General features: G+C 35.3%; 1 protein-coding gene across 1 annotated transcript in view; it reads left to right on the top strand.

Moving 5' to 3' along the window:
* The window catches only part of CSMD1 (CUB and Sushi multiple domains 1), a 2,093,507-nt gene that overhangs the window by 1,856,145 nt on the left and 209,689 nt on the right, over window positions 1-27,673 (top strand). The window contains exons 38-40 of the mRNA XM_058288018.2: window positions 9,676-9,794; window positions 13,497-13,566; window positions 18,814-18,930. Coding sequence (XP_058144001.1) covers window positions 9,676-9,794; window positions 13,497-13,566; window positions 18,814-18,930 — 306 coding nt within the window. The remainder of the gene's footprint in view (window positions 1-9,675; window positions 9,795-13,496; window positions 13,567-18,813; window positions 18,931-27,673) is intronic.

Genomic DNA, 27,673 nt, shown 5'->3' with positions numbered 1-27,673 from the left:
TTATCAACTGCTTTGTATTTTCTGTAGGTGCTCATGTAGTCATCAAAAAGAAAGCACTTACTACAGCTATTGCTACAACCCAACTCCAAAAGGGCACAAGTGGGCGCGGCCGCTAGACCCAAGGACACACCTGGCATTTAGTCAGGCACGAGCTTCACAGGGACTTACGGACAGGCGAGAATCTCTGAGGGCGGCGGTTCAGAGAATGAAGATAGTGCTCCACAGAGACAGGAAAGTGCGGGGTTTTGCCAGGGGTTTCAGCAATAGGGCATTTCATTGAGCATGGGAACAGAGATGCTGGTAGGATCCCATGAAGCCTCAACACGGAGCGTGGTGATGCTTTCACTATGCCCCCAGGAAGGACCTTTCCCAAGGACGTTCACGGCTTTGGGAAGATCCTAGTTTAGGTCATCTCTGCATTCGCTGCCCTCTGGGGATGGTTGTTAACCGTTAACTTATGCCTAGGTCACACGGGCGGCTATGTGCTGAGGACTTTGGGGGACCCTGGGTCCCCACAGCTCTCCTAGGCTCTGGAGATACACAGTCATTCATCTTTAGGATCTCATTCTAAAGAACAGGGAGGTACAAGCAAGAGAATTAAGCAGTGCAGCCTGTACTATAAGTACAAGTTCTAGATACTTTTTCATACTTGTGTACTGTATCTTGTTTTAAACTTCATATATTCCTTGTAGAAAAGTATGGGAGAGTGGGTGTGGCTCAAGCAGTTGAGTGCCCACCTCCCACATGGGAGGCCCTGGGTTTGTTTCCCAGTGCCTTCTAAAGAAGACAAACAAACAGTAAGTAGACAACGAGAAGACACCTAGCAAAAACACCAGCAGACAATGAGCAGAAGCAAGAGCAGGCAATGAGCAAAAACAAAGAGCAAGGAGCATATGTGGTCCAAGTAGTTGAGCACCTGCCTCCCACATGGAGGTCCCAAGTTCAGTTCCTGGTACCTCCTAAAGAAAAAACAAAAAGACCATGAGCAGACAATGAGCAAAAAAACCCACAAAAAAAGCAAAAACAAAAAAATAAGCAGATGAGCAAAAGCAATGAGCAACAACAACAACAATAAAACAACAAGCAGAAACAATGAGCAAACAGACAAGGGAGCCATCTTGGGGCAGGGTAAAATATGAGTCAGGCAGCTGAATGACTAAGTAAATTAATCCATATTTTTCATACAACGAAGAAATTTTACAAATATTCCCTTATTGGACAATCAATTCCTTAATTTATTAGCAAAGAATAATTGTATATGGTTGAATGATTTATCTTTGTTTTGAAATGTGGTTAAGAGTTAATAACTGACAAATTTTAAGTAATATCAAAATCCTATGTGTCACATTATTTCACATTTTGTTTCAGTATGAATATGATTAATTTGCATAGATTTCTGACATTATATTTTAAAATGTGAATATATACATTTGTCTAGTATGTTTCCTCAAATTTCTGGAACAATAAATACCACAAATATCTGATCATAATGATCAAATAGCTATATCAAACAATTTAGAATTATATCTTGAGCATGAAATAAAATATTGTAGAACAAGTAGTCAGCAAGTTTTTATTTAAGGAACTGGATACTAAGTATTTTAACATGTATAGACAATATGTAAACAATTAGGGATGGCCAGATTTTCCTCACAGCATGTAGTTTGCCGACTCTAGCTATAAACCTTAAAACAAAATACATTTATGGGAATTATGGCTGTATTTTACTAAATATACATTATTTCAATAAAACTGCTTGAGTTAGTCAGTTTATCTGTTGATTTGGCCTGCAAGTTTTAAGGATTTTTATTACATCTGAATAACTGATACTGGATTTTAAGTTAAAAAAATCAAGAAAATATGTGAACGTAAATTCTTTGTAATGCATCATATATGTACAAATATTCACTCATATTAAATGTCTACATTTAATGTGATTGTTTCCCTTAATATAACTGGTACACAAATTAAACAACCTAAGAAGACTTTAAGATATTATTGTTATCTCATTAAACATAAAATGGATCTTTACTCAGAAACCCTGGAAAGTACAATAAATTCATTTTGTGTAATTGAGACAAAGTTCAAATGCAATGTTTGATATTTTAAATTCCAACTAAATTTATTTGTCTCAATTTCTTGAGCCACATGTCTGTCTAGTAATTTGCAAGTGCAAAAAAGTTGCTGACATTGGTAATAAATAGCTCTATGGGAAAAAAAAGGCACAACCATATCATTAATAATAATTCCCACTCACAAAAATAATTGTAAAATTCAAATCAACCATACACACACAGCTCAGGACCCTATGCAAAGCCACTTGTTTCATTTTTCATTGCAAGAGAGGAATGCATTGAGTAATATGTCTTGTGCACTCTTAACCTGTTATTTCATAAACAAATGTTTCATCAAAAGCAACTCATTCCATAGCTTTAGCTCTTTGTTAAAGGAAAATATGAAAAAACATTATTTAGCAGCCAAAATAGTCTTAAACTAATGACTGACATCATTCTTGCCAAAATTCGTCATCCTTGCATCTATTTATTAACAAATCAAGTACATCTGCTTCTTCCAGACAGCAAGCTAGCTGCAGGATGTATATTAATGAGCAAAGACGAGCAGTTTTTGTCTCAATGGATTTTGTAGTCCTGTCAAGTCAGTTAAGTAAGTTGATGGTCCAGGACAATTTACCCTTGCTATGACAAGCAGGATTATATTGTGTGCTAGTGGGATGAATAATAAACTGAGATTTGTAAGATCTGGGTTTTTAAATCACGTATGTCATTTTCTGGGTATAGTAACTTGAATAAATTACTTACCCTCTCTGAGACTTGACATTCTTATCTATAAATGAGAATATTGGAAAAGATCGGTGCTTCTCAAACTGTTCTGTAGAATACTAGCTCCCTGTATTGTTAATGGGTGATACACAGACTGAATTTGCTCCGTGATCAGCTAAATATTTGAAACCCAGAGTTAAATAAAGTTGAAGAGGGTGAATCACTGCTGGATTTCTCAGTGTTTTTAATACACTAACACACTTTGTGAACCTCCAAGAGGGGGATAAAATATTCAACTTCCCCCAAGTTATCTTATCATCTCTGTTAACACTGGACACACCTCTCCTATGTTTTCAAGAGACCACACAATCTAATAAAAATAATCTATAATAATAATAAAATTAATAAAAGTGAATTTTTAATAAAGGAAGGACTAGAATTAACATTTATTCATAATAGTGTTTATTATGTGGGCTGAAATTGTCAACAATTTATAGATAAAACATTTTTAGCTCCATATACACTCTGGACTTCTTAGATAATAAATGAGAAAAATAAAGAACAGTTTTCTCTGCTTTTATTTTCTTGGATGCTATTTTTATTAATGGAGTTTCCTCTATCAATAATGTTTGTGGCTATGAAAGTTTATCAACTCATTAAATGAACAATGTGGTACAAAACTCTACATGTCCAGGGTAACACATTTACATTATATCTGTGTGATCATGGCATTTGACATTTATTTTCTCTATCTTCAACCTTACATGGGTCTCCCTAAGTGAAGCTGTGATTTCTTCCTCCACCTGTTTCTGGATTTACAGAGATTGTCAGCAACAATTCATCTTAGATTGTACTATATTTAAATGCACATAAAGAAAGATGAATTTTTATAAAATACTGTTTTTTCCAAAAGAATTGTTGTTTAATTGTTTTCACTAAACTGTGTGGCCAAGATTTCTTCTTATTAAAGTTAGAGAATAGTCTTCCCAATTTTCTATAGTGTGTATGATTATTTACCTATATGTTGCATGTTCAGGTACTCACATACATTTTCTTTGAATTCCTTCCCCAACAAATAATCCAACTTTTTCGGTCTCTATCGGTATCAGATGTGGGTCTGCTTTCCTCTCTCTTCAGTTACTTCATTCATTGTAATTTTGAGATTTTAGTTAGAATAGCATATTTTTAAAGTTTCTAATGGTAAAATCCACCCACTATGTCAACCAATATGAAGGCAATGCCAAGTAGAAGAAAATTGTCCAAATTTATTTCAACTCATTTTATCTATAAAAGTCCTCTTTTTCCTTTTCTAAATATTTGACAAAAATTGTATGTTTATCATGTGTTTCAGGGTAATTTTCATTTACAAGTTTTAAACAAGCTATATCTTAAAATTTATCTAGTGGTTTTGGATTAATGTCTACAATAAATTCCAGAGGTATTATGAGGCTTATTGTTTTGGACTGATTCATAACTTTTACATTTTATGAACCATGGTAGGTGAAGTCATTAAACTGTATTTTTGTTCAAATTAGGATTCTTGTCTTTTTATGGCTTTGTTTTGTGTTCTTTGCTTTCCTGGATTGGAGTCCCAGGATTTGAAACATCTATTGTGACATATTAAATTTAATCCCAATTATATAAATGAGCATATTTTAAAATCTCCAAATTTTAATATTTTAAATGATCAAATATACCTGTTGATACTATTAAATAAAACACCATGGTTCATAAAACTTTTTTCTATTGTATTGCTTCTTTATAGCAGTGGTTCTAAGGTTATAGACCTTATACAAATGAATTACTTAGGAAACTCATTAAAAATTCTAATTTTCTTGCCTAACATCTGCCCTATAGATTCTAATTGACAAGTTCTAGAATGGCCACAATTGTATTTACATTTAATTAGAATGCCAAATGATTCAGAAACAGGTGTTTTGAGAACTACATTTTACAGAAACATTGCTTCATAGCATTTGCTATGTTATCATTTATGGTGTAGAATAGAAGTATAATATGATTTGGTAGAAGTAGAAATTCTTCATATCAAATATTTTGCTTATCTGAAAATGTACTCCTTCTATATTTCTCTACAGTAAAACTAATTTTGAATTTTCTTGTCATATGGCTGTGTTTTACCACTGCATTCTATAGGTCTTTAGAACAGTTCTTTTATTGCACACATCTTCCCAAATGTCTGTTTCTGTGTCTAAATAAACATGTTTTTTTTAAAAGAGGTACTGGGGCATAAACCTGGGACCTTATACATGGGAGGCAGGTGCTCAACCACCGAGTTACATCTGCTTCCCATAAACACCTTTTAAAATGACTGTTTTGCAATTTTGTCTGTCAATTATGTGACATTACCAGCCATATTTAACAACATAGAATAGCGGTTTCACTCAAGTCAAACATCATTCTTCTTATACTCTGCATAAATGGGAGTTTTGTATTTACATTTTATATTTTACATTTATGAACTTTACTTTCTTTGGGGGTTGAATTGTATCCCCCACAAAAGATATGTTTGAATCCCAACCCCAGGTTCGCTAGGTGTGAACCTATTTGTAAATTGGACGTTTGAAGATGTCTGTGGTTAAGACATGCCCAAACTGAATGAGGTAGAGTGAGGTAGGGCTTCCGTCTAATATGGCTGACGACCTTACAAGCAAAGGAAATCAAACACAGTGAGGGAGCCAGAGGAAGAAGTGAGAAGCTGTATGTCACAGAACCAGAGGAGAAAGGAGAAGGTGTGTCCATGTGCATTGCCATGTGACAGAGAAAGCAGGGACGGAGGACCACCGACAGGAAGCTTCCGAAATGCCAGAGTCTTCAGGCAGAAAGCATGGCCTTGTCAACACCTCCATTTTGGGCCTCTCTCACCTCAAAATCCACTGTTTACGTCATTCCATTTTATTATATTTGTTTTAGCAGCCAAGAAACGAAAACACCTTCTTTCTAGTTCATATTCATCATCATATATCACCCTACCTGCTGCTTGTCATGTTTTATTTATTATACATTTTGCTTAGTAGAATGATTAAATACAAATAGTTTAACCTTTTTCATTTCCAAAATATTCTTCAGTCTTCCATCTCCTGTTCCCTCAAAGTTCAAACATTATTTGTTTTTTTTCTTTTAAGTTACTGACTTTTTGCATTACCCTGTTGCTAGTACCCAGGAGATATCCCAAATGCTTCCTGATGTTTCTGCTTTGAGTCCATAATGTACATAGTAGTTCTTTCCTTATAAGATTTTTATTTATTTATTTATCTCTCTCCCCTTATCCCCCCACCCCGGTAGTCTGTTCTCTGTGTCTATTTGCTCTGTGTTCTTTGTCCGCTTCTGTTGTGGTCAGCAACATGGGAATCTGTGTTTCTTTTTGTTGCATCATCTTGTTGTGTCAGCTCTCCATGTGTGTGGTGCCATTCCCGGGCAGGCTGCACCTTCTTTTGCACTGGGCGGCTCTCCTTATGGGGCGCACTCCTTGCATGTGGGGCTCCACCACACGGGGACACCCCTGTGTGGCTCGGCACTCCTTGCGCGCATCAGCACTGCACAAGCGCCAGCTCCACACGGGTCAAGGAGGCCCGGGGTTTGAACCGCGGACCTCCCATGTGGTAGACGGACGCCCTAACCACTGGGCCAAGTCCTCCGCCCACCACTCTTTCTTTATAGCACAGGAAACTGTTAAACTCTGTTCTTGCCATATTTTAACACTTCTATCTCCATGCCATGTTTTAACACTTCTATTGCCCTGCTTCTCTTCAAACCCAATTGCTTTCTTTTTCTATATCTCCCACATCTTTAACTATTCCCTCTGTTGGGATGGTTCTCTACGTCACTCATAAAAAAATCTCCATGTTTTGCCGCATGACATCAATCCACTATTTTCACTGAGTTGAGTTAATCTTACTGTTGCAGGTAGATTTTTTTTTTCCATCTTGAGGAGATAAATACAATGTATGGAAAATAGTTGGACCTTAGTTCAGGAGAGATCATTAAATGTTTGTGGATGGTCATATTCATTGCGCATCCATTCTGTACCCAATTTCTGAATGTATATAATAACAGGTTATGACGTATTTACTAGAATGTGCTCCTACAAATATGTATTACCCTTTTGATTCTTAGCCCCTAACATATAATAGAAACATAATGACACCCAATATATGTGAAATGAGTGGTAAAGGAAGGGAAGGGAAAAGGAGAGGAAGAAACGTTGCTTCATAGCATTTCTTTTAACATTTAAAATATTGTGTCTTTTAACATTTCAAATATTATGGTCTGCCTATAACTACTACCAAGTCTTACCAAATAAAACACTGATTATCATGATTTTTTTTTATTATATTCAGGAAATTTACTATAATCCCTGCAGTTAATAGTTGTAAATGTAGGTTATTTTTTTAAGAGGATGAATTGGATTTAGACAGAGTCAAAGTTAGAAGAATATAAAAATAAATTAATATACAATGCAAATCAACACATAATAAACTCATATAATAATAAATGAAAACACACTGGGGAGCAGATGTAGCCCAGGGGTTGAGCGCCTGCTTCCCATGCTCAAGGTCCTGGGTTCAATCCCTGGTACCTCCTACACAACAACAACAACAAAACACAATACCTTTGGTGTAAGGAGATGGAAAATTTAGTAGCTGGAATTTGATTTTGAATGATATTCCATGCTTCATTCTTTAAAATTTGCAAAATACTTTTCCTCTTCTTTTTTTGAAAATTGTTGTCTGATTGATACTTTCTGATCTCTGGCAAACCCGGGATATACTTGAAGTATTCCAAAATGAGGGTTAGGTAGTATCACCATCGATTAGATTTTTAATATTCCAAATTTTAGCTGGAAATTTAATACCAAGAGTATTTTAAGTATACTTTTTCAAGGTGAAATTAAAACCTAAATGATATACATGTTAGGAAAACCTGCCAAAGTCTAATAGAAAAAAAGGTGAAATTTAAAAGTAGTTAAAATCTATATTCTAAAATTAAAAATGGAGAGAGGTAAATTAGACTTACACTAATAAACCAAGCTAAGGACCTAAGTGGTTGTATTTTTCCATACTTAGCAATTTTATCTTCTATGAGAAGCCTACAATGGTTTGAAATTCTAAACTAGGAATAAAAAATATTGCTGCTTAATGTATAAGGTGTTTCATGCTTTCTAAAGTGAAGCCATTTAGGGAGAAATTAATTTCAGCATTAAACAAAAAGAAAAAAAAAACCTTCATAAGGCACCTCATTATACTCATCCCATATAAAATCAATGTATTTTATGGCTTGAACTTACTCAGCTAGTTTATGTACCAGTGACACAATTTCTATAGCCTGGCATTCTCAAATGAACAAACAAGATAAAAGGGATCCACTTCTCTTTCTTTGTTTTATATTCTCAGGAGTATGGGAAAAGTGAAGCAGACCAATTGTTTTCAAACTTTAATGCCTATGAATCATCTAAGTGGTGCTAAAATGGAGATTCTGAATAAGTGGGTCTGTGATTTTGCATTTCTAACAAGGTCTGTACCAGGCTTTGAAAAGCAAGCGAGTAGAGGATCTTTGCCATTAGCAACATACCAAGCAGACAGATTGAGTGCACCTCAAGGGCTGTTTCTCGGCAACTTGACCTTCCCGTTTACTTCTCTGGCACCTCCAATGGCTGCCTGTCCAGATTCATTAGCCTAGATCCAGTGCCTGCTTCATAAGTATGCAACCTGTGCAGTTTTAACAATTTTGTCTTTGAGAACTTGTGCTTTGTAAGTGGAGTTCAGTAGGACAAAGGAGCATGTGTGTGAATGGGGGAGCTATGCTAGTTACAGCAGCCACACATGTGGCTCAGTCTCATGAGCAGGACAGGACAACAGACATTTTCCTTTTGCGTTAGGTTGTGCAAATGATGGAGCTGGGACTGTCTCCTCCTTCTCGTACCACTTCAGACCAGTTTGTTCCTCTGGATTAAGTAATTTTCTTGCTCTTATCCACCTGTCCTACTCCAACCCCATTCCTCAGTGTCCTAGTCAGTTAGCATCTCTGATCTATTCATTAGTGTGAGTATTAAAATTCAAGACCACATAAAGATTGTTAAGTGGTCTACTCCAGAGAAATCCTTCTCTCCTATTTCTCACCTTTCCTGGGTAATCCATTGGTATTTTTAACCTAGGAGAAAAACAGAATGTGAGAAGACACCCTGGAATGGTGGGAGAGATTATTTGCAGTCAGCAGGTCCTTAGCAACCTTTTCAATGCATTTCTGCATCTACAAAATACCATAGTGGCATACTTTGCTTATTCTTATAGGGTGATTTTGCAAAGAACTAGCAAGATTAAGTCATATTTAGAGTTAATTTAGCTGATATTTTAGGCTGAATTTCAATACTACATGTTGCATATCTTATTATGAGAGAGAGAGAATACTATTGAATATAAAATATCTGTTCTCATACTGTTTTTCTGGATGGATGAAATTCCCAGATTCACACTTATATTTTTTTAATAAAGATTGCAGACTATGCTTGGGAAAAAAACCTGCAAGAGAGAACAACCATGGGGTTTTGCATATAATTAGAAATAATTTTTTAATACTTTAAAATATGTATGGATTAGATCTGGGGTATTTTATACTAAGCATAGAAGTAACAAATTTTATCATTGTAAAAAGCCTTGGTTCTTACATTATGGAAATGAAATAAGCCAATATTTAAGAATTGGCTTAAAACTCTGAAATTTATGAAAACCCTTCTTTGTAAAATAAGAAGAGAAAGAGTTCAAGCCTCTGTTCATTTCTACAGGAGAACAATAGAAAAAATGCTCCTCTTACTATTCAGGTCATAAGGATACTGATGATACCCTGTAATACCTACATCTTCGTCTTTGCGTTTCTGCAGCTGTAGGGCTCGCTGCCTGCCAAGAACCAGCCCTTCCCAGCAATGGCATCAAAACAGGAGATCGATACATGGTCAACGATGTTCTCGCCTTTCAGTGTGAACCGGGGTACACATTGCAGGTATTTTTCCTTTGAGTTTGTGTTCATATAAAGGGTCAAACGTGGCACTCCTTGGCCAGCTTATTTAAAGCTAATGCCCTAGATTTGCACCTGAAGAACTAATGTGTTTTCTTTCATCTGGTTTGTGAATCAAAGTATCCATATTAACCATGCATGCTGGTAGTGTTCATTATCATGTGAAAAGAGTTTCTAAATAGTAAAGCACTATTCCAAAGTTGATCATCTTCTCATCATAATTAGTTTATTTCAAAATGTATTCTCTCCAAATAACCATGCAGGTAAAGTTCTGAAGGACACAGTATAATACCTACTCAGGCCCTAAAAGTCCTGTCCTGGCAACTCCATTATTAGATGTGCCTTGGAGCCACATGTTTATTCTGCTTTGCAAACTGTCCTCATGGTGCAATTTAAAAAATCTTCATCAGGTGCCTTCTATATGCCAGGTAGTGTGCAAGGAGCTCAGGTGATCGATTTGGGTAATTTTTAAGAAATACGAAGTAGAAGTTTCTAAAATTGCATTTTAAATTATGAACTCTGGCAAGGAGCATATTTGTTCCAAACCAATGTATAGCAAGAATAGTCAAATTTCCATTACTTATTTTGTGGTTTAACCATAGATAAGCTTACTCCCAAAATAGTTTCTCTGTGTCATTTAGCATGGTTCTTGTATAATTCTCCCTGCCAAAAATAGAACTTGATATTCTGCATGTGTTCATTCTAAAGTCCAGGACATATAGTAAATCCTATTTGTTTGTACTCTTGAGGTAACTTAGGAATAGAGTATTTTTGGCTGTGTGTGTTACTGCATTGAAACTAATCATTTTTCAAGGGTATTTATTTTCATCACGTTCTGCAGCTGCATAAAACAGGCTGAATAAGCATCAGAAAGAAGTTGGAAAAATACAGCTGGACAATGACACTGTCGAGCATAATCCAATGTCTGCATGTTTGCTGGAGTAAATTACTCATAGGACTGAGTCTAGTAACAGCAACACCTAGCGTTGCTGAACAATTATTGGGTGCCATGTTAAGTGCAAAACCTCACATGATACTTAACCTCCTCCTTCTCAATCATATTTGGGTGCTGTGTATTCTTTCTCTTTCCCAGGTGGGAAAGTTTAAAGACTGTAAGAGAGCAGGGAGAGGGAGCAGAAGAGCCAGTGAGGTCAGCAGGGCAGATCAAGCAGACCCTTGGGTAGAAATTAGAGCATGTTTCAACTTTAGAGAAAATATCTTTAAGGTGCCCAGTACACTTCAGTCAATGAACACCTATTGCTATTACTGGAAACAAATATCAGCATACAGAGTCACCTTTATAAAAACAAGATCGCCACCTACATGGCATAGATTTGAGTAGTGATTGTGATCATTACTTTGTCTCTGTAAAATGATGGGAAGGTCCTTGAAATGTGGAACAAACGTTTCTACAGTAGACATTTAGGGAGATTTTGTAAAAGTTCTACTATCTAAACAAATTTTTAACCAAACAAACTAAGGCCGTTTTAATGTGTTATGAGTCCACTTCAAATGTGTTTCATTTCCAAGGCTATTTTCTGAATAAAAAAACAAAAACAACCAAAACTCACATTATTCATTCCTTTGGCTTAAATTGTATAACGGAAAGAAATATCTGTCAATAATCTCACCTCGGTATATGTGCCATATTTATGTGTTTTTTTTTCATTGCAGTGTAATTGAATTAAACCAAATAAATGTCATGTTCTTTCTTTTCCCAAGTTCCCACACTTTGATATTTCCTTTTGCTCATGTACGTTCATATTCTTTCCGCTGTTTAGGAGGTCACATTCTAGTTTCTGTTAGCACTCTTATATAAGTGATATTTCTACAGCCTTAAGAGAAGAAAATATAAACGATTCTTATTAAGGGCATTTCTTACAATGAATTGCTTAATATGCTGCTTAGAGATAAGGCCTGTGAAACTCATCTGCAGAGACCAATCAGACCATTTATTAGCTGTTTTCAAATGCAAACTAAGCTATTTCTTTTCTTCATTACAGATAAGTGTCAAGCTTTGAGTTTACAAGCTGTTGTTTTTTAGTCACATGAGCACAAAAGGATTCAGGCTTTTTTTAGTTGCTAACAGCCGACAATTTTACTAACAAATTAATATATTTGAATGACAACATGCATAAATTACATGATATTCATGAAAAGCATTTTTCCTGGCGTAGTTTACACACAAATTTCTACAAATATATGTTTGGTGAGATTCACGGGCATGACCCAGTGATGCCATGGCATCACATGTTTAAACCTTGAATATTTGAATAATTTATGATTTCTGTCTTCTCTAGATTTCTTTAGTATTCTTTTAAAAAATGAAAAAAGAAAATTCCCATTTGGGAATAAAGTGGTAAATAAATACACAGGGCCCTGTCTTGTTTTACATCTTTTAAAAAAATTTTAGGTAGACTCCATAACATAAAATGTTCGTACCCAAATCAGTAGCAGAAAATTACCTAGATTACTTTTTTATTGGGAGTCTTCAAAAATTATATTTAATGACTTTTGCAATTTATGTTTGCATATATTTTATAAAGAAATTTATTAGGGAACATGTAGTGGCTATAGTGGAGCATGAACTTTAGCAGCAAAATAATGTAAAGACTTCTTTAAAAATAAATAGAATCTTCCTTTGTTGTAGGTACTTTGAAAAAATACCAGGAAGTATGAGAAAATGAGTTCTGGGGCAGATGAACTGGGTATAGAATAATTTCTAAGCTGAGGGAATCAGTTTGTTCCTGATAATTGCAATTAGTACAAATTCTTGTTTGTTGCATTTACAATATGGTTGAGATTATTTAATATGAATTAAAGATTTCTTTTTCAGTCGCCTTTATGCAGTTAATGGCAAATGGAAATTCATGAGCTAAGTAAGTGGATCTGTCATGAAGTCACAATGAGGAGGAAAAATCTCTGTACAAAGAACTACCTATTTACCACCATCTCTTTCATCTTAAGAAAGAAGCTAACACAAAACATCTCAGAATTTTACACTCAGCTTCTTGACTTTTAAAAGAGGAATAATAAAACACATTTTTGAAGGTTGACTGTAGAAAGCTTCCTATATTAATATTTAAAGGAACAAGAGACTTCTGAGTGCTGATGATTAATTTCGTTTCAAGCATGTTAATTGACAGCTTGTGAGGCTGTCTCATAATAAAATGAATATTAAGTCTCCATTTCCTCTGAAGAAGGAAGAGCTGACCCAGTCCTTTGCTGGACCATAATATTCCAGCAACTTGTTCATGAACAATAGACAACCACAAAAGTTATCATTTCATTAGCTGATGACATGTTGCTGACATTTTACCTTTCTAATCAATACTGAGTATTTCCTAATCATTTTCAGTCACTCAGACCAAAAGCTGTAACTTCTGATGGCGAAAAAAGTTGTGCTTTACCCAATATAATTAATCCTCTTAAAGTATTAGAAAAGGAGCATGGCAGAAATTAAAGGGATATTGGAAGATTTTCTTTTTAGTGAAAAGATTCACTGTATATTCAGTATATATTACCCATTAATAAATGTTAGTAGAAATTTATTCCAGGATTTCTTGATTGCATTTTTAACTTTTGTAATTATATCGTAGGAGGACAACCAAACATTTTCCACTAGAATTTAGTCACTGAGTACTGTATTTTCAGTCTGTGAGTTTTATTTCATTTTCTTCTGAACAGGGTCGGTCCCACATTTCTTGCATGCCAGGAACTGTCCGTCGTTGGAACTTCCCATCTCCCCTTTGCATTGGTATGGACACATCTTCTCTATTTGTGCTGTTCTGCATACTGATTATCAACAGCCTCATGATAGTGTGCTGGGGCCTTCAAATATTACACTTATAAGTTTGTTTCAGCTGAGCCGGTATGGCAGAGTGGGTGAGCTCCTATTTTGCATGTACGAGGTCCTGGTTTCAAGCCCCAGTACCTCCTGAAGAAAAGAATAACTAAATAATGCATTAAAACAGATAAATAAGTTTTCTTCAAATTATGTGTTATAGAATAATATGATGATATAAGAGAGGTATGATAAGGATTTGGCATGTATCTTCTCTCACTGCATGTAGTAACAGCCTTCTCTATCAGTAGCTTAAGATCAGTCCACACGGATTGGACATAAAATATTTAGGTTAAGTCTCTCAAGTCAAATTTCATTTATATCAGAAGTCCAGTTTATTGGTTTATAGGAAAGAACAGATGCAACTGGTCTGAAAATGTTAACAGTGTTCAGTAAACCTTTCTCCTCATTAACGTCAAGATTTCAGAGACAATATTCAGAAATACAATTAATTGATTTAAAGAGGGGGTGACAGTGTTTTAGAAATGGAAAACTGACCATTCTTGTGGATGTTCCGTCCAGCCTGGACATACAGACAGTCTTTTCAGAGGAACCTTACTAAACATTGTATTTAAAGAGGAAGAGCCTAAGCCAAGGCTCCATACTGTGCTAGCCTGGACTTGGGGATGGGAATTTGAAAGACACCTTGAGGACTGCAGGCGGTCACCCTTCCTCTCCATTATACAGGAAGCCCTTGAAGTGTGAAGTCTGGCAGTTTTCAGGATGTCAGGGTGCTCTTCTTTGTTCTTCTTTGAACTCTACATGTTTTCCCTTCTCACTTGGGCCCAGACTTCACCCACCACCTGTATGTTGTCTGTGCCACTCAAATATTTGCCGATAGCGAAGGTGACCGTAACGACTTCATATGTCAGTGATTGTCCTTATCTGTGCTTGTTGTCCCAGCATTATTGTGGTCAGTTTTTCTGAAAGTCTACCATTCTTTTGCTTCCCCTTTTCACATAGATCTCTACTCACTTTCCAATAATCTACGTAACCTCATCCAAGTTCAGACCTGTATCAAGTCAAATTGGAGCATGCGGCAAAAGGAAACATACAAAAATATTGATCTTCTTGTTCTTTAAATTTTTGATATTTGTTTCATCATAAACTTTTTGTATTACTTTTTATTTTTCCAAATATTGCATGGAAATATTATTTATCTTCATTACTGAGATTTAGGAGTAATTTCAGTTTTGCACCTGGAGGGCAATACCTCACTCAACTTTCCCTAGTTCCCACCCTGACCGGGTTCCCACCTTCAAGGTCATCACCCTTACACTGAGCCACCACCCCCCATTCACATGGCTCTCTATTTTTACGTGGAACTGGAATGATATCATTTATTTAATTTCCTCATCTCCCACCTTGACCATCGTAAGGACCTTGAAGATAGAGCTATACTTCAATCTTCTCTGAACCTTCAGCACCCAGTAAGCTCTTAATGGTTTTGTCTCAAGAATGACAATAAATGAAATGACTCTCCATACCATGCAGCATCGTAACAGGGACCCTACCGTGGATGTTTTGTTGTAGTCCCTGTATAAATACCCACACTGGCATATTGCTGTGTGTCATGCTCAGAATCCCGCTCTCCCCAGAACGCTAGCTGAAAGCATTCCCACGTGGCCAATGCTGTTTCAGGAAAAAGTGGATGCCAGTATATGGACAAATGCAAGCAATTTTAAAGGCCATAATAATGCTCAAAATTTTCCTCTGAGCTATTTGCATATTGTTTATGATTCATTTTGCAAAGGAATATGAGAGTAGAGTGGGTTTTTCAGGTCCCCATAGAGAAAGCAAGGCACTTCTTCTATTTTGTGTTTCATGCTCTTCTGACAACCTGATTTCCCCACTTTTCCAACAAATCTTAAGTATTAAATATTTTTAGTAAAATACAATTTAACTACCTAAAATGGAAAAGAGATATAATACAATTGTATATCAAGGAAAGTAAAACTAAACCAAACCTGTAAAACGAACAAAGCTTCAGCCTTTATGGAAGTCCTGTCTAGGAAATGATAACATGTCTATACTATGTTCACCTTACTATATTAGTTTTCAAGTGAAAAATGTCCTTTAGTGACTAATTTCTTATTTCTTGAAATTTTCTCAGTAAAATGAGTATCTGGATTAACATGTCACCTAAAACTTGAAGTTATGTGTATGGGGGTTTAAAATCCTAGGCTTGATTTGAAAGGGAGAAATGAAACGATGGTTAATGTACCTACTCTAGCGGGCTAACTTCTCTCTCCATGCCATTCCTTAAACTTGGGAAATGAAATATTTTAAACTTTAAAATGAAAACATTTCTTAATATGCACTTAATCAATTAATATGCCATATCTGCCACTCTATATTATGTAAGGAAAGATTTTATTTAAATCGATAATTTACATTAGCAAAATATAATTGATTTTATCTTTTGATTTAGAATGTCTTGCATAGTCAAAAATATTGAAAATATTTTAACTACTATAACATGCTGTTGCTCCTAATTCTTAACAAGGAGTACAGAGGGGTAGATTTATCAGTTTTTCATTGGAAAACTTACAATCCATAATAAATCTCAAGGATTGATTTTGAAAGATTTTCTTAATCTTAGCAGTAGATTAATCCAAATGGGGAATTTTTAGGAGTGGAAATCAATAAAGGAATACCATTTTATTTATTAGCACCTGAAAATCTCAAGGCCTATTTGTTTTGTTTTTAATTAAATAAGAATACTAATGGTCACAGTCTATATGACAAACACTTCTATTGAAGTTGCTCAGTGTCAGACATTGTTCTCAGGGCTTAGCAAATCTTAACTGTCTTAAGTCTTGTGACAAATCACAGAGTGGTCATGCAATTGACCGAGACCCTGCAGCAGAGCTGTGACAGGAATGGGTTTAGTTGGACTCTCTTGCCTCATCACCATTCTGTACAGTCTCTCCAGCAGGGGATGATAGGTATCTTTAGTAAAAATTGTATATTTTCTTTAGAAAAAAACCATGAATCTGCACAAAATAACAAATATAAATCCAGTAAAACTTAAGATCCCTACCTATTTTATAAAATAAAAAAAACTTACTCTTTAGAGATATCATATTTATCCCAAATTCCCGAATGCCATTTACCTAGAAGGAAGAGATTAACACCAGTAGGAGGTCAGCCCATCAAATGGTGATGAGTAAGCTATGGGGAAAAGGCAAAAACCAATGGTAGCATTGAACAAAGGTAAAATAATCAAGACAAGTCCACTTACAACATTTTTAAATATCATAAAGGAAGAAAGATTGATGTATAGCTCATCTTCATCCATTGATTTTTTTTTTTCAGAAGAAGAAAGGATTACATGTGGTTATAACTAAGTGCTCAAGTAATTAGGAAGTGTACCCAATATCTCTGCTGACATGTTTATCTGCCATCACACTAGGATCAATCTTGGCCTGCATTAAACACAGCCATTGCTCTTGGCAGTGAATTCTATAATTCAGACCCTTTCCCGGGGAACCCATGTAAAAGTATCTCAGTCTTTAACTCAAGCTTTGCATGGATATTTCTGTTTCAGAAATAATCATCCCCCCCTTTTTTTTACAAAAATTATTCTCAGAATTTAAAACTCTGAAAACTGTCATCTTTATTTCATGTTTGCTTTCCTGTTTGTGCCATTGATTTGGCATGTTTGACATATGCCTTCTTTGTAGTTGAATCACTCTCTCTGTATTTTCATTGCAGCTTGTAAGGGCCCTAAATGAAGGAATATTATGGCTATAGATATATAGGTATGCTACTCCCATTTACTAGGATATCTTAAAGAAAGTCATTAGACTCTTGGCTAAAATGAATACCAGAACTTTTCAAATATTTGGTAACTCCCACAAAGTGGTCACCTTGAGAGGTTATACTTTAAGTATCAACAAAGTTCATGGTTTCTAAACTTTTCTGGATTTCTTGACTTAGACCACAAAAGTATGTTATTTTTTAACTTCCTATTTTGCACACTTATTGGGAACCAGATAATGATTCCCTGGCTTGAGCAATTGCCATGTTCAGTAGACTTGCTTCTGTGAATCTTCTAGATATTTTCTCGTATTGAATTTACTCTCTAAAGATAAAGCTTTTCCACCTTGATGATAAAAAGATAAAAGACTCCACTACAGGTTCTGAAGGACTTCTGAAAGAGAGCTCCCAAAATGAGTTTGGGTAATGAGAGCATTGTTAGAATAAAAATAAAGCCTTTTAATGTGGCAACCTGGCAAACAGTGGCACTGCGATGGGCTATTAGTTTGAAATATGTGTAACTGCCACTTGAATAGGTCACAAATGGTCAGATATGAGAATTTCACATACTTCAATATATAATATTTGGTATGTTTGTTACAAAATGAGTTATGTCTCCTTGTAGTCAAATCACGGATACAGTAAAATATAATGTGAATAGCCAAGCAAAGATATGAACTTATAGGCACTCTCATGTCAACAACATCAGACTTCCTTAAGAGAAGTGGTTAGAGTTACCTGAATGCCAAAATTGAAAAGAAAACTGAAGGCCATGTAAGCTGATTCAAATTAGGTTCTGGACTCAGACAGACCTCGAATTGTATTCTAGCTGTGCTATTTACTTAGGCAAATTTCTTAATCTGTTTAAGGCTTGATTTCATTATCTGTAAAATGAGGATAATAATATCAAGAAGAGTGGGTGGAGCTCAGTGATTAAGCACCTGCTTTGCACGCACGAGGTCCCAGGTTCAATCCGTTCCTAAATAAGTAAATAAATAAATACAATCAGCTTTTTAGAGCTGTTGTGAGTATTGATGTATTTATCTCTGCAGAGTATGTAGTATATAGTTAACAAATACTTTCTAATAAATTACATGGTACATCCATGGATACGTGACCAAAATGTGAACATTAATTTAAATTTTACTGAGAACCTCTATGTACCAGGAAAAGGTATATTTTGAAAAAGTGTCTTTAACCTTAAGCAGATTCATAGTCAAGAGGGAGCCAAAGTCCCATAAGCAACTAAAGTAAAATGCTTGTATTACATGCTGTGATTAGAAGCAAAATTGAGTTCCAAAGACCTGCTTTCGCTTAGCATGGTAGAGTTGTTGGAGTTACATCTTCTCGGGAGACAAGGGTGCCTTTGCGGGACTGACGCCGTTGTCCATTTAACAGCCACATGCGGAGGAATGTTGACCAGCTTGGCAGGCGTGATCCTGAGCCCAGGGTTTCCGGGCAGCTACCCCAACAACCTGGACTGCACTTGGAAGATCTCACTGCCTATTGGCTACGGTAAGTGAACGCAGTTCGCACTCCTCAAGTTCACCTGATTTCTATCTTGAAAAGAGTTAAGTAGAATAATAATTATGCCTTCTTCTGTGTACACAACTGTGCCTTTAATTGAAAGTGGCTTGCAACTTTAAATAAAGCTCTGGGGAACAACTTTTAGAAGAGAAAGTTATGTGAAAAATCAGGTTAGCCATGCAGCTCTCTTCAAGGCAAATTAAATGAGCTGGAGTGTGATAAACTGAGCAGATGAGGTGCAAAATGCAGTGTCTCTAATTCACTTATCTATCTCTTTATAATACCTCCTTTTCAAATCTATCTCTGGAGTTCAATAATGCCTATTGTTTCTTTTGAAAAATTTTCAGACTATTTTAGGTTCTAACATATTTTAAGTTGAATGACATACAATTTGAAAACATTATTCCTTTATAAATACTTTATGAACTTTCAGGTTATCCACCTTAGTAATTTTCATTGCGTGCACTCTAAAACTCCATTTTGACCAGTTTTCAGAGATGCATGGTCTTTATGAAATTTTTATTCCCTCTCATTCCCTTCCTTATCAGAAAAGAGTTTCTATTGCATCATAATGTAATAATTCCCTATAATGGCTGATAAAATCTATTAATCAAGGTTTTTCCCACATGAGATTTTCTCAAGAGTACACACTCAAATAGGTATAACAAAATAGGTGCTCATGGATTTACTAATACATAGTAATAGCGAACCAATGTGTTAAAAAGGTGTCAGTTGAATGACAACTGAATATAAGTGTGAATGTATCACTGCTCCAGAAGATGATTATATTTTTCTATTAAGACTTCAAAGGGTTTGCCTTAAGAATGTCCACCTAGAATGGCAATAGTAATACAACTATGGAATGGGAGGGCCAGGACAGACTTGCTCAGCCGAGTGGAGTCAAGAGGAAAAATCAAGCATGAAATTGCTGGGGAGGGTATAGAAAGGTGTGCAAATGTGGAAATGCTATACCACACCAGAGAGAGAGGAGGACCGTGGAAGAGCATCCTCAGTGGGGAGAAAACAGCTGTGGAAGTTCACATCTATTGAGTCCTTGAAGATTCACCCAGAAGTCACTGCGATAAGGAAAGGAGAGATCTTCACACACAGAAAAGTTTACAGGAGCTCTCTCTTTCTCCCAGGCTTTTTAGTTTAGTTTTAATTGATTTTTCAAATAATAAACATTCTGAACATGGAAACGATGAGTCTTCTCTGGCTTAATAAAACCAGAGGACCCTGAATGTACCAAACCAACATTGTGTCAGTTATTCTCAAAAACTGGGTGGAGTTTTCTTAGGATTGAGATCTGAAGATTAGGGCTTGGTTAGTCCTTTTCTTTAGAGTCAGGAGTTAAGGGTTACATCGGAGACACATGGAACCCAAGAGCTTTTCAACAGCAGATCCATAGAGGCCTGTTATGTTGGTTTATATATTATCAGTGTAGAATAAAGCAAAGAATGAGAAATCTACTGCAAATTGCAGCTCCATCGTTTTGGAGCTATGTGCTTACAAAAATGGATGAATCTCCATGTACCTTCATTTCTTCAACTTTAAAACTGCAGTAGGGGAGTGGATGTGGCTCAAGCAATTGGGCACCTGCCTTCCACTTGGCAGGTCTCAGGTTTAATTTCCAGTGCTTCCTAAAGAAGATGAGCAGACAATGAGCAGACAGATGAGGGAGCCATGGGGGCAGAGGGGGATTTTTAAAAATTAATAAAATATAAAAATGTAATAAATTTATTTTTAAAACACTGAAATAACTTCATAGGATTATGGTGGAGATTAACTGAAATAATTCAGGCAAGAAGTTAAGCACAGGACTTGACATGTTAAAAAATTAGCTTTTTTATTTTTCCAAATATTTCTCACTTTCCCCTCAAAACTCATTAGAAATATTTTATTCTTGAAGGTATATAAATATTTCCTTTACTTTCTCTTACCCCAAATTCACCATCCTATAATCTGAAAAGGATGATTTTTTTTTTTTGTATAAATCCTTATGCTGTTCACTCATAAGCAAATATGCAAGAGAATGATTCAGGGAAATAAAATCCTTTGAACCAAATTGTCTGAATTCATGATCAGGATCTATGAAACTAAACAAAATATATATTTGAAGTAAGGCCAAAATGAAAAAACATTATGAAATATGATGAATCAAAATGACTTAAACATATTTGACATTACGTGGTATTGTAGTTTAAAAAGCATCCAACAGAAGACAAAAAAACTTAAATGCATACAAAATAGAATGACCATCCTTGGCTTTTTATAATAGATAAATTCATGCTTTAGAACAATTTCTTATGGATTAAATTTGCATAATATACTAGGCTTCTCTGTTATAAACTTTATAATCTATAAATATACTTCAAAGCATGAAGTTACAAAATTAGTGAAGGCGTAGATACAAGGGCGGTTGGTCTTTTGACATAGTGGACATTTGGGATATTGTTATTTCTGCTAGGGTTACTTCGTAGGATTTAACTAATTTTATGATATTTTGCAGATGCAGAGAAAATTTTACTGCTTAGCTTTCAAACCTCCATCACTTTTTATAATTGAAAACTCTTTCCTGAATTAGATCCATTTCTAGTCCTCTTTCATCTTCACATCTTCTCCCTTGTAATATTCATCTCCGCATATCTTTAACTCTCTGCACATATGATTCTTAAAACAGCATCCCTAGTCTTGTTCTCAAATGCCAAATCATGTTTTCACCTGCACATGAAATATTTTCTTCTGGGTCACCTCAGATTTAATAAGTATAAAATTCAAATAAATCACTTTCTTCTTCTTTTTTCATCAGCTTATTCCAAACTAGATTCTCTTATTTCATTATATATTAATATCCATAACACTACCATTATCCCAGGTGCTTTCCTTTCCTTATTTTTAGCAGGAGCTTTTTCCCAGAGTCTCCCAAATCATAACCAAACCTCAAATCTCTTTCCTAGAAAGGTTAAGAAACTACTTTTGGATTGAAGTTCAGGAATCTATATCTTTTAATCAAACGTTCCAAAAGCTTCTCATTAAAACACAATTGGGAAACACAGTAGAGGTGAATTCTGTCTCTTTTCATTATCATTGCCTCTCTTCTTTAATCTCCCATATTGCTCCCTGTTAGCACCCCAACCTGAGGATAGTGCTGAGAGATTTTATGTAAATACAGCTGAGAAAAGGGCCCCAGTTTCGTATGAGACAAGTAGGGAGGTTGAGAGGGTAGGCAGTTGTTCCTGCTGATGTCACACTACATGTTTACATGGAAAATTTCTGCTGTCAGGATGATCTTGGCAATCATCTGGAAGATAAAAGTAAAAAGATATTTGCTTTTTAATGTTGGGAGAAGACAGGTATAGGATAAGTAGTTTACATTAATAATGTAGATTGGACCAGTTTTTCTTGACAAGTGTACAGACTGGCACACTTATTACAGTTCCTCTCCCTTTGTCTATGCTAGATTTCCTGCTTTGGGAATTGTGGGGGAAGAGTGATCTTCTCCTAGTCCTCTCTCTTTCCTGAGGTTTGGGACATAATTAAAAAGTAAAAAGCTTGGTGTATTTTTCCATCTACCCCCTATTATTAACTCCATGTTTTAGTAGTGCACATTTGTCATAGTTCATGAGAGAACACTCTCAGATTTGTACTGTTAACCACAGTCCATCTCCCACCGCATGGTTCCCTGTGTTCTGTAGTCCCCTGCCTTGCACCTTCTACCCAAAGTGTGCACTCAGCAACTCAGTTTCATCACAGAGTTATAGAGTCATCACCCCAGGAAAACTTCAAATGTTTTCCTTAGTCTGAAACAAAAATCCCATGCCCCCTATTACTGACCCTTAGTATTGATATAGTACTTTCTTTGACATTGATGCAAGATATTACCATATTGCTATTAATTATAGTCCATAAGTTACATTAATTGTATTTTTCCCATGCATCACTATATTCTTATCACTTTGTGTTAGTGACATACATTTGTTCTTATTCACAGAAGAACGTTCTTATTCTTGTATTTGTATTATTAACCATATGGACCATAGTTTGTGGTAATAGTCTGATGATGTTCTTTTATAATCTGTAACAAATGTTCCACAACCATTAAAGGTGTTGGTGGGGGGCAATGTATGGGAATTATGCACATTTTGCATAATTGTTTGGTAAGCTCACAGCTTCTCTAATAAAAAAATAAATAAATTTCAAAAATAATATGTTTCTTTGAAGTACCACCATAAATATCAGAAGAAATATATTCTGGGAAAATTACTTACTTAAGATCCAAAGAGGATGTTAGATTTATTGGGAATCATATCTTCTTAAACTTGGCACATTTTGTAACAAGGAAAGTATAACAGGCTTAGTTCAGTGATTGCTGAATACTACCATGTACAGAAATCTTTGGTGGAGGAAGAGTTGTTGAGATGTAGAATCCTCTACCTGGCCCCTGGGTGCTCTGATTCGGTGCCTAAGGCTGAATGAAACAAAGAATTCTGCATTTTCACCAAGCACTTTTCAATATTTTGGAGGCTAGAATCATAGAATTTTCTCCATTTGTACAAAAGTGCTTTTAATCTGAAAAAGATAAGAAATGCACAAAGATTTTCATAAGATTCACATAAATATTACCTATGTAGGAGAAATTGCTTTGGTGGAAAAAATGTGAAAATCATTAAGATTCCAGCAGCTCAGAAGTGGATCTAGTATATTATTTAGTAAGAGAAAATTACCAAAAAGTTCCTATTATTATTCTACAGAGCATTGTCAAAAATAAGATCTGTATCAATATTTTTAAAGTTAGCTATCTCATTTCTTAAAATACTGTCAGTAGTATCTGAATGTACAGCTGTTTTCTTCATTGTCAGTATTTATTTTATATTGCCCAGCACATTAATGACTGATTATTGAACTGATAAGCATGAATGACTCTAGCTCCACCAGCTACTCTGAATAATGGCACTAATCCAGCATATGACACATTATTGCCTATTCTTGAGGAGCAATTTAGCTGATGTCTTTCATTCACAGAGGATTTTACCAGAGCATTTTTTTTTAAATTAGAGGAGTTGTAGGTTTACAGAAAAATTATGCATTCATTACAGAGTTCCCATATACCACCCTATTAGAAGCACCTTGCATTAGTGCGGTGTATTTGTTACAATTCATTTAAACAAAAAAGAATATTTGCATAAATGTACTATTAACTATACAGTCCATCATTTATGAGAAGGCTCACTATGTTGCATAGTTGAATGTTTTGTTTTGTTTTTAAGCTTTTATTCTAATAATAAACATACCAGAGTGTTTCAAAATCTTTCCATTTGCCTGGATATACACAGGACTGTCCAATCCATTAGTTAACAGTTATCAGTTTAGTCAAATAATTGATTTAATTCATCCTACTTCTTTTCCATGTCCAAGAATCAGTCAGTTGTTTAATATGAAAGGGCAAAAGTGATTGGTCGCTTTGGCATCAAGGGAAAACCAGTTTCCTCTCTTCTCTCTCCTTTCCCTTCACTCCAGTGACAACTATTTCCCACACTCTGTGTCAGTGAAAGAATGGCAGCCTGTGTCTTGCAATGATGAAAGGGGCTTCTGGCAGAAAATATTTAATGCAGGGGCAGTATATATGATGGTTGCTCCTGTTTTGGGGCTCTGAGTTTGGATAAGTAGAATTCTTAGTTCTATCAATTACTGGCTATTCAAGTTACAAGAATAACTTTTAAACCATGGTTTTCTTTTTTATCTTAAAAATAGCTGATATAAAATATCAGTCTCATAGAACTCTTTGGAGGATTAAGTAAATACAAATTCTTGACAAAGAGAAGGCAAGGTTTAAGTGTTAATTGCTTTTAGTAGTTAAATCAGATTCTCTGAGATGGTGAGGTACTTTTCATTCCTTTCACAAGCTTGGGCTGCTGTTCTGTGCTGCTTTGCATGAGCTCCATTAACTCAGAATTTCTGTCTGTTTTCTTGAAAGGGCACAATTAACAGAATGCTAAGTATTCTGTGCTTTATCTTTTATATTTAAAAATCACTGCACTAATATTGCGTATCATGTCCAAAATTACCATGGTTTTTGACAATCAAGAAATGTATACCTCTACAGAAGATTCTTTAGAAAAAATGTTCAATGAATTCCATAACTATTAAATATTCTGGCTTGTATTTTTACATGAAGAAGATGTGTAATAGAATGAGTATTAGTCATATTTCTTATCAATTATTTTGAAGGTTTATCTATGAAATCATGGTCACATAGCTATTTAATGTTATGTCAAAGCACAGATGCAAAAATCCCTTGTGCAGGTGACTCTTTACTGGCACTTAATTTTCAATATGTAACTAGAATCGGGTGAAAATGTGCTGTGTAAATTCCACCCAAAGACAGGCATTTAGATTGGTTTCTCTGCTGGAATAACATTTAAAAATATTCAGTGAGATAATAAAAGAATAACTAGGTTATTCTTATTTTAATGCCTTCATTTTGACATTATGCTGTCAAATTAAACACAATTTGCTAAAATTAAATAGTTAAATAAATCTATTTTGAACCAGATCAGAGCTGAGCTTTGTTCTATTTCCTTATATGTATTAGGTGGTTTGATATATGGTTGGATATTTTACCCTGCTTAAAATGTTAATTCTGTTTATAATATTATAATTGTCATAATTCCATTTCCACTTCAAGTTTAATTCCAAATCACGAAAAAACACTTTCACTATTTATTATACTTCTGAGACACTGGCCATCTTCAAATTTTTTTACCCCTTGATCTGCTTGCTGTCTTCCATTTCTTTCTTTTCTATGTTATCCATGAATTCCAAAATCCTTCATGATAAACACATCTTAAGCCTGCAAATCCACCTCTAAAATTAGCATATTTAAGCCATTTTCCTCCTATTTGATTTTCCACCCAAATAGAGAATAAAACATTTCTAAATGGTCTAATCCTGTCCTAGTTTTACATCCTGATACTTGCTGGGTTTACAGAGCAATGCCAGTAATTCAACAGGCTGTTTTAGGTTATTTTTGCATCAGCTTTCTCATTCCACCCAGCAGGGATAGAGGAGACTGGGTCTTTATGAAACTCTGTAGACTTCAAGCACTGGTATCCCTAGTACAGCCTATTTACTAGTAACAAGACATTTTTTGTCTGATTTGTGGGACATGCTATACAGGAAACTCTTCTTAATTTGGCAATGGGTGAGGCTACAAGTCAGGAACTGGTGTGTAAGCTACCCTGGGACAGCAACCTAGAAGGGCAGCATGGAGGCTGCTATTTCACTGCTATTATTCACTTGCCTTTTTCTTTCTTTTTCCTGCTTCCAGTGTTTCTTTTTTACAAATATATTTGCTAATCTTTAGGGAGAAATTACTTGCTCATTCAAAGCTGTTATGCAAATTTCAGTAACTGACATTTTCAAATGTTAACGGAAATGTTTTAAACTTAATTTTAGAGTCATTCCAATACTAAAAGAAAAATTATATATTGCATATGATATTAGAGTGACCAGGAGACTCATAGACTGGGATAGTCTTCATCTGATGGTGATGTATCAGTAATATATAGAGCTGGATGGTGTAATATGAATCCAATTGCCCATTCTAAAATAAGTTTTGATTGATCTAGTAAGGAATACTTTCTTCTGCTTTTTGCTTTCTTTGCCTCTCCTTGAAACATTCTACATTTCTACCTCATTTTTTTTATCCTCTTCCAAACTAGATCGAACAAATTTAATACAAACCTATTTTGTCTGAGAAGGATTAGAATATTTTAACAGCATAAGATTCCTAGTTGTTTTCTAGCATGTTTGGATGCTAAACCAGAAATTGTGAGGGTTTTGTGAATCAGAATTGGGTTTAAATTCTAACTCTGTTCCAGTATTGCTTTTGGACACAAACCTAATATTTCTGAGCATCAGTTTGCTCATCTTCAACAGTCTAATAACAATATTGATTGCCTTGCTAGGCAATTGTGAGAAAAAAATTAGTTAGCAAATTCATCCCCAGAACTTGACAGCCTTAGTTTCTAAGGCTCACATAACAAAGTACTATAAATTGCATGGCTGAAAACAACAGAAATATATTGTCGCATGGTTCTGGAGGCAAGGCTAAATTAAAGTGTTGGAATGTCCACGGTCCCTGTAGAGACATACGTAGAGAAGAATAAGTTGCATGCCTCTCTTCTGGCTTCCTGTTGTGGCAGGTCATCTTTGCCACTCCTTGGTTTATGGTCTAACTCAACCTCAGCCTGCAGAGTTATCAGGCTGTCTTCTTTCTCTGAATCTATGTCAACTTTCTTCTTAGAAAGCCAACAGCCATATTGGATTAAGGGCTCACCATAATCCAGTATAACCTCATTTTAATTTGCCTAATTCCATCTGTGACAAACTTTTTTCAAATAAATTCACATTCTAAGGTACTGGGGATTAGGATTTCAACATATACTTTTGGAGGGTGCAATTCCACCCAAAACTTTGGCCTTACTATGTGTCCAATTAGAATACAGGGTGTTAATAATCAGATGGAGTGGGGGAAAAATACACCAAATGTAAGATATGTGCTATAGTCAAAAGTAATATTTTGATGATGCTTTTTTCAGAGTGTGTAACAAATGTTTCACAACAATGCAATGTGTTGGGGTGAGTGATATATGGGATCCCAGGATGATATGCATGTTTGTTTTGTAAGTTCACACTATTTGCAATACATTTACTGTTTATGTATGTTCAT

This window comes from Dasypus novemcinctus, chromosome 25 (genome assembly GCF_030445035.2).
Source record: "Dasypus novemcinctus isolate mDasNov1 chromosome 25, mDasNov1.1.hap2, whole genome shotgun sequence".
NCBI classification, from domain to species: domain Eukaryota; kingdom Metazoa; phylum Chordata; class Mammalia; order Cingulata; family Dasypodidae; genus Dasypus; species Dasypus novemcinctus.
This window is presented reverse-complemented; position numbering and strand designations above follow the sequence as displayed.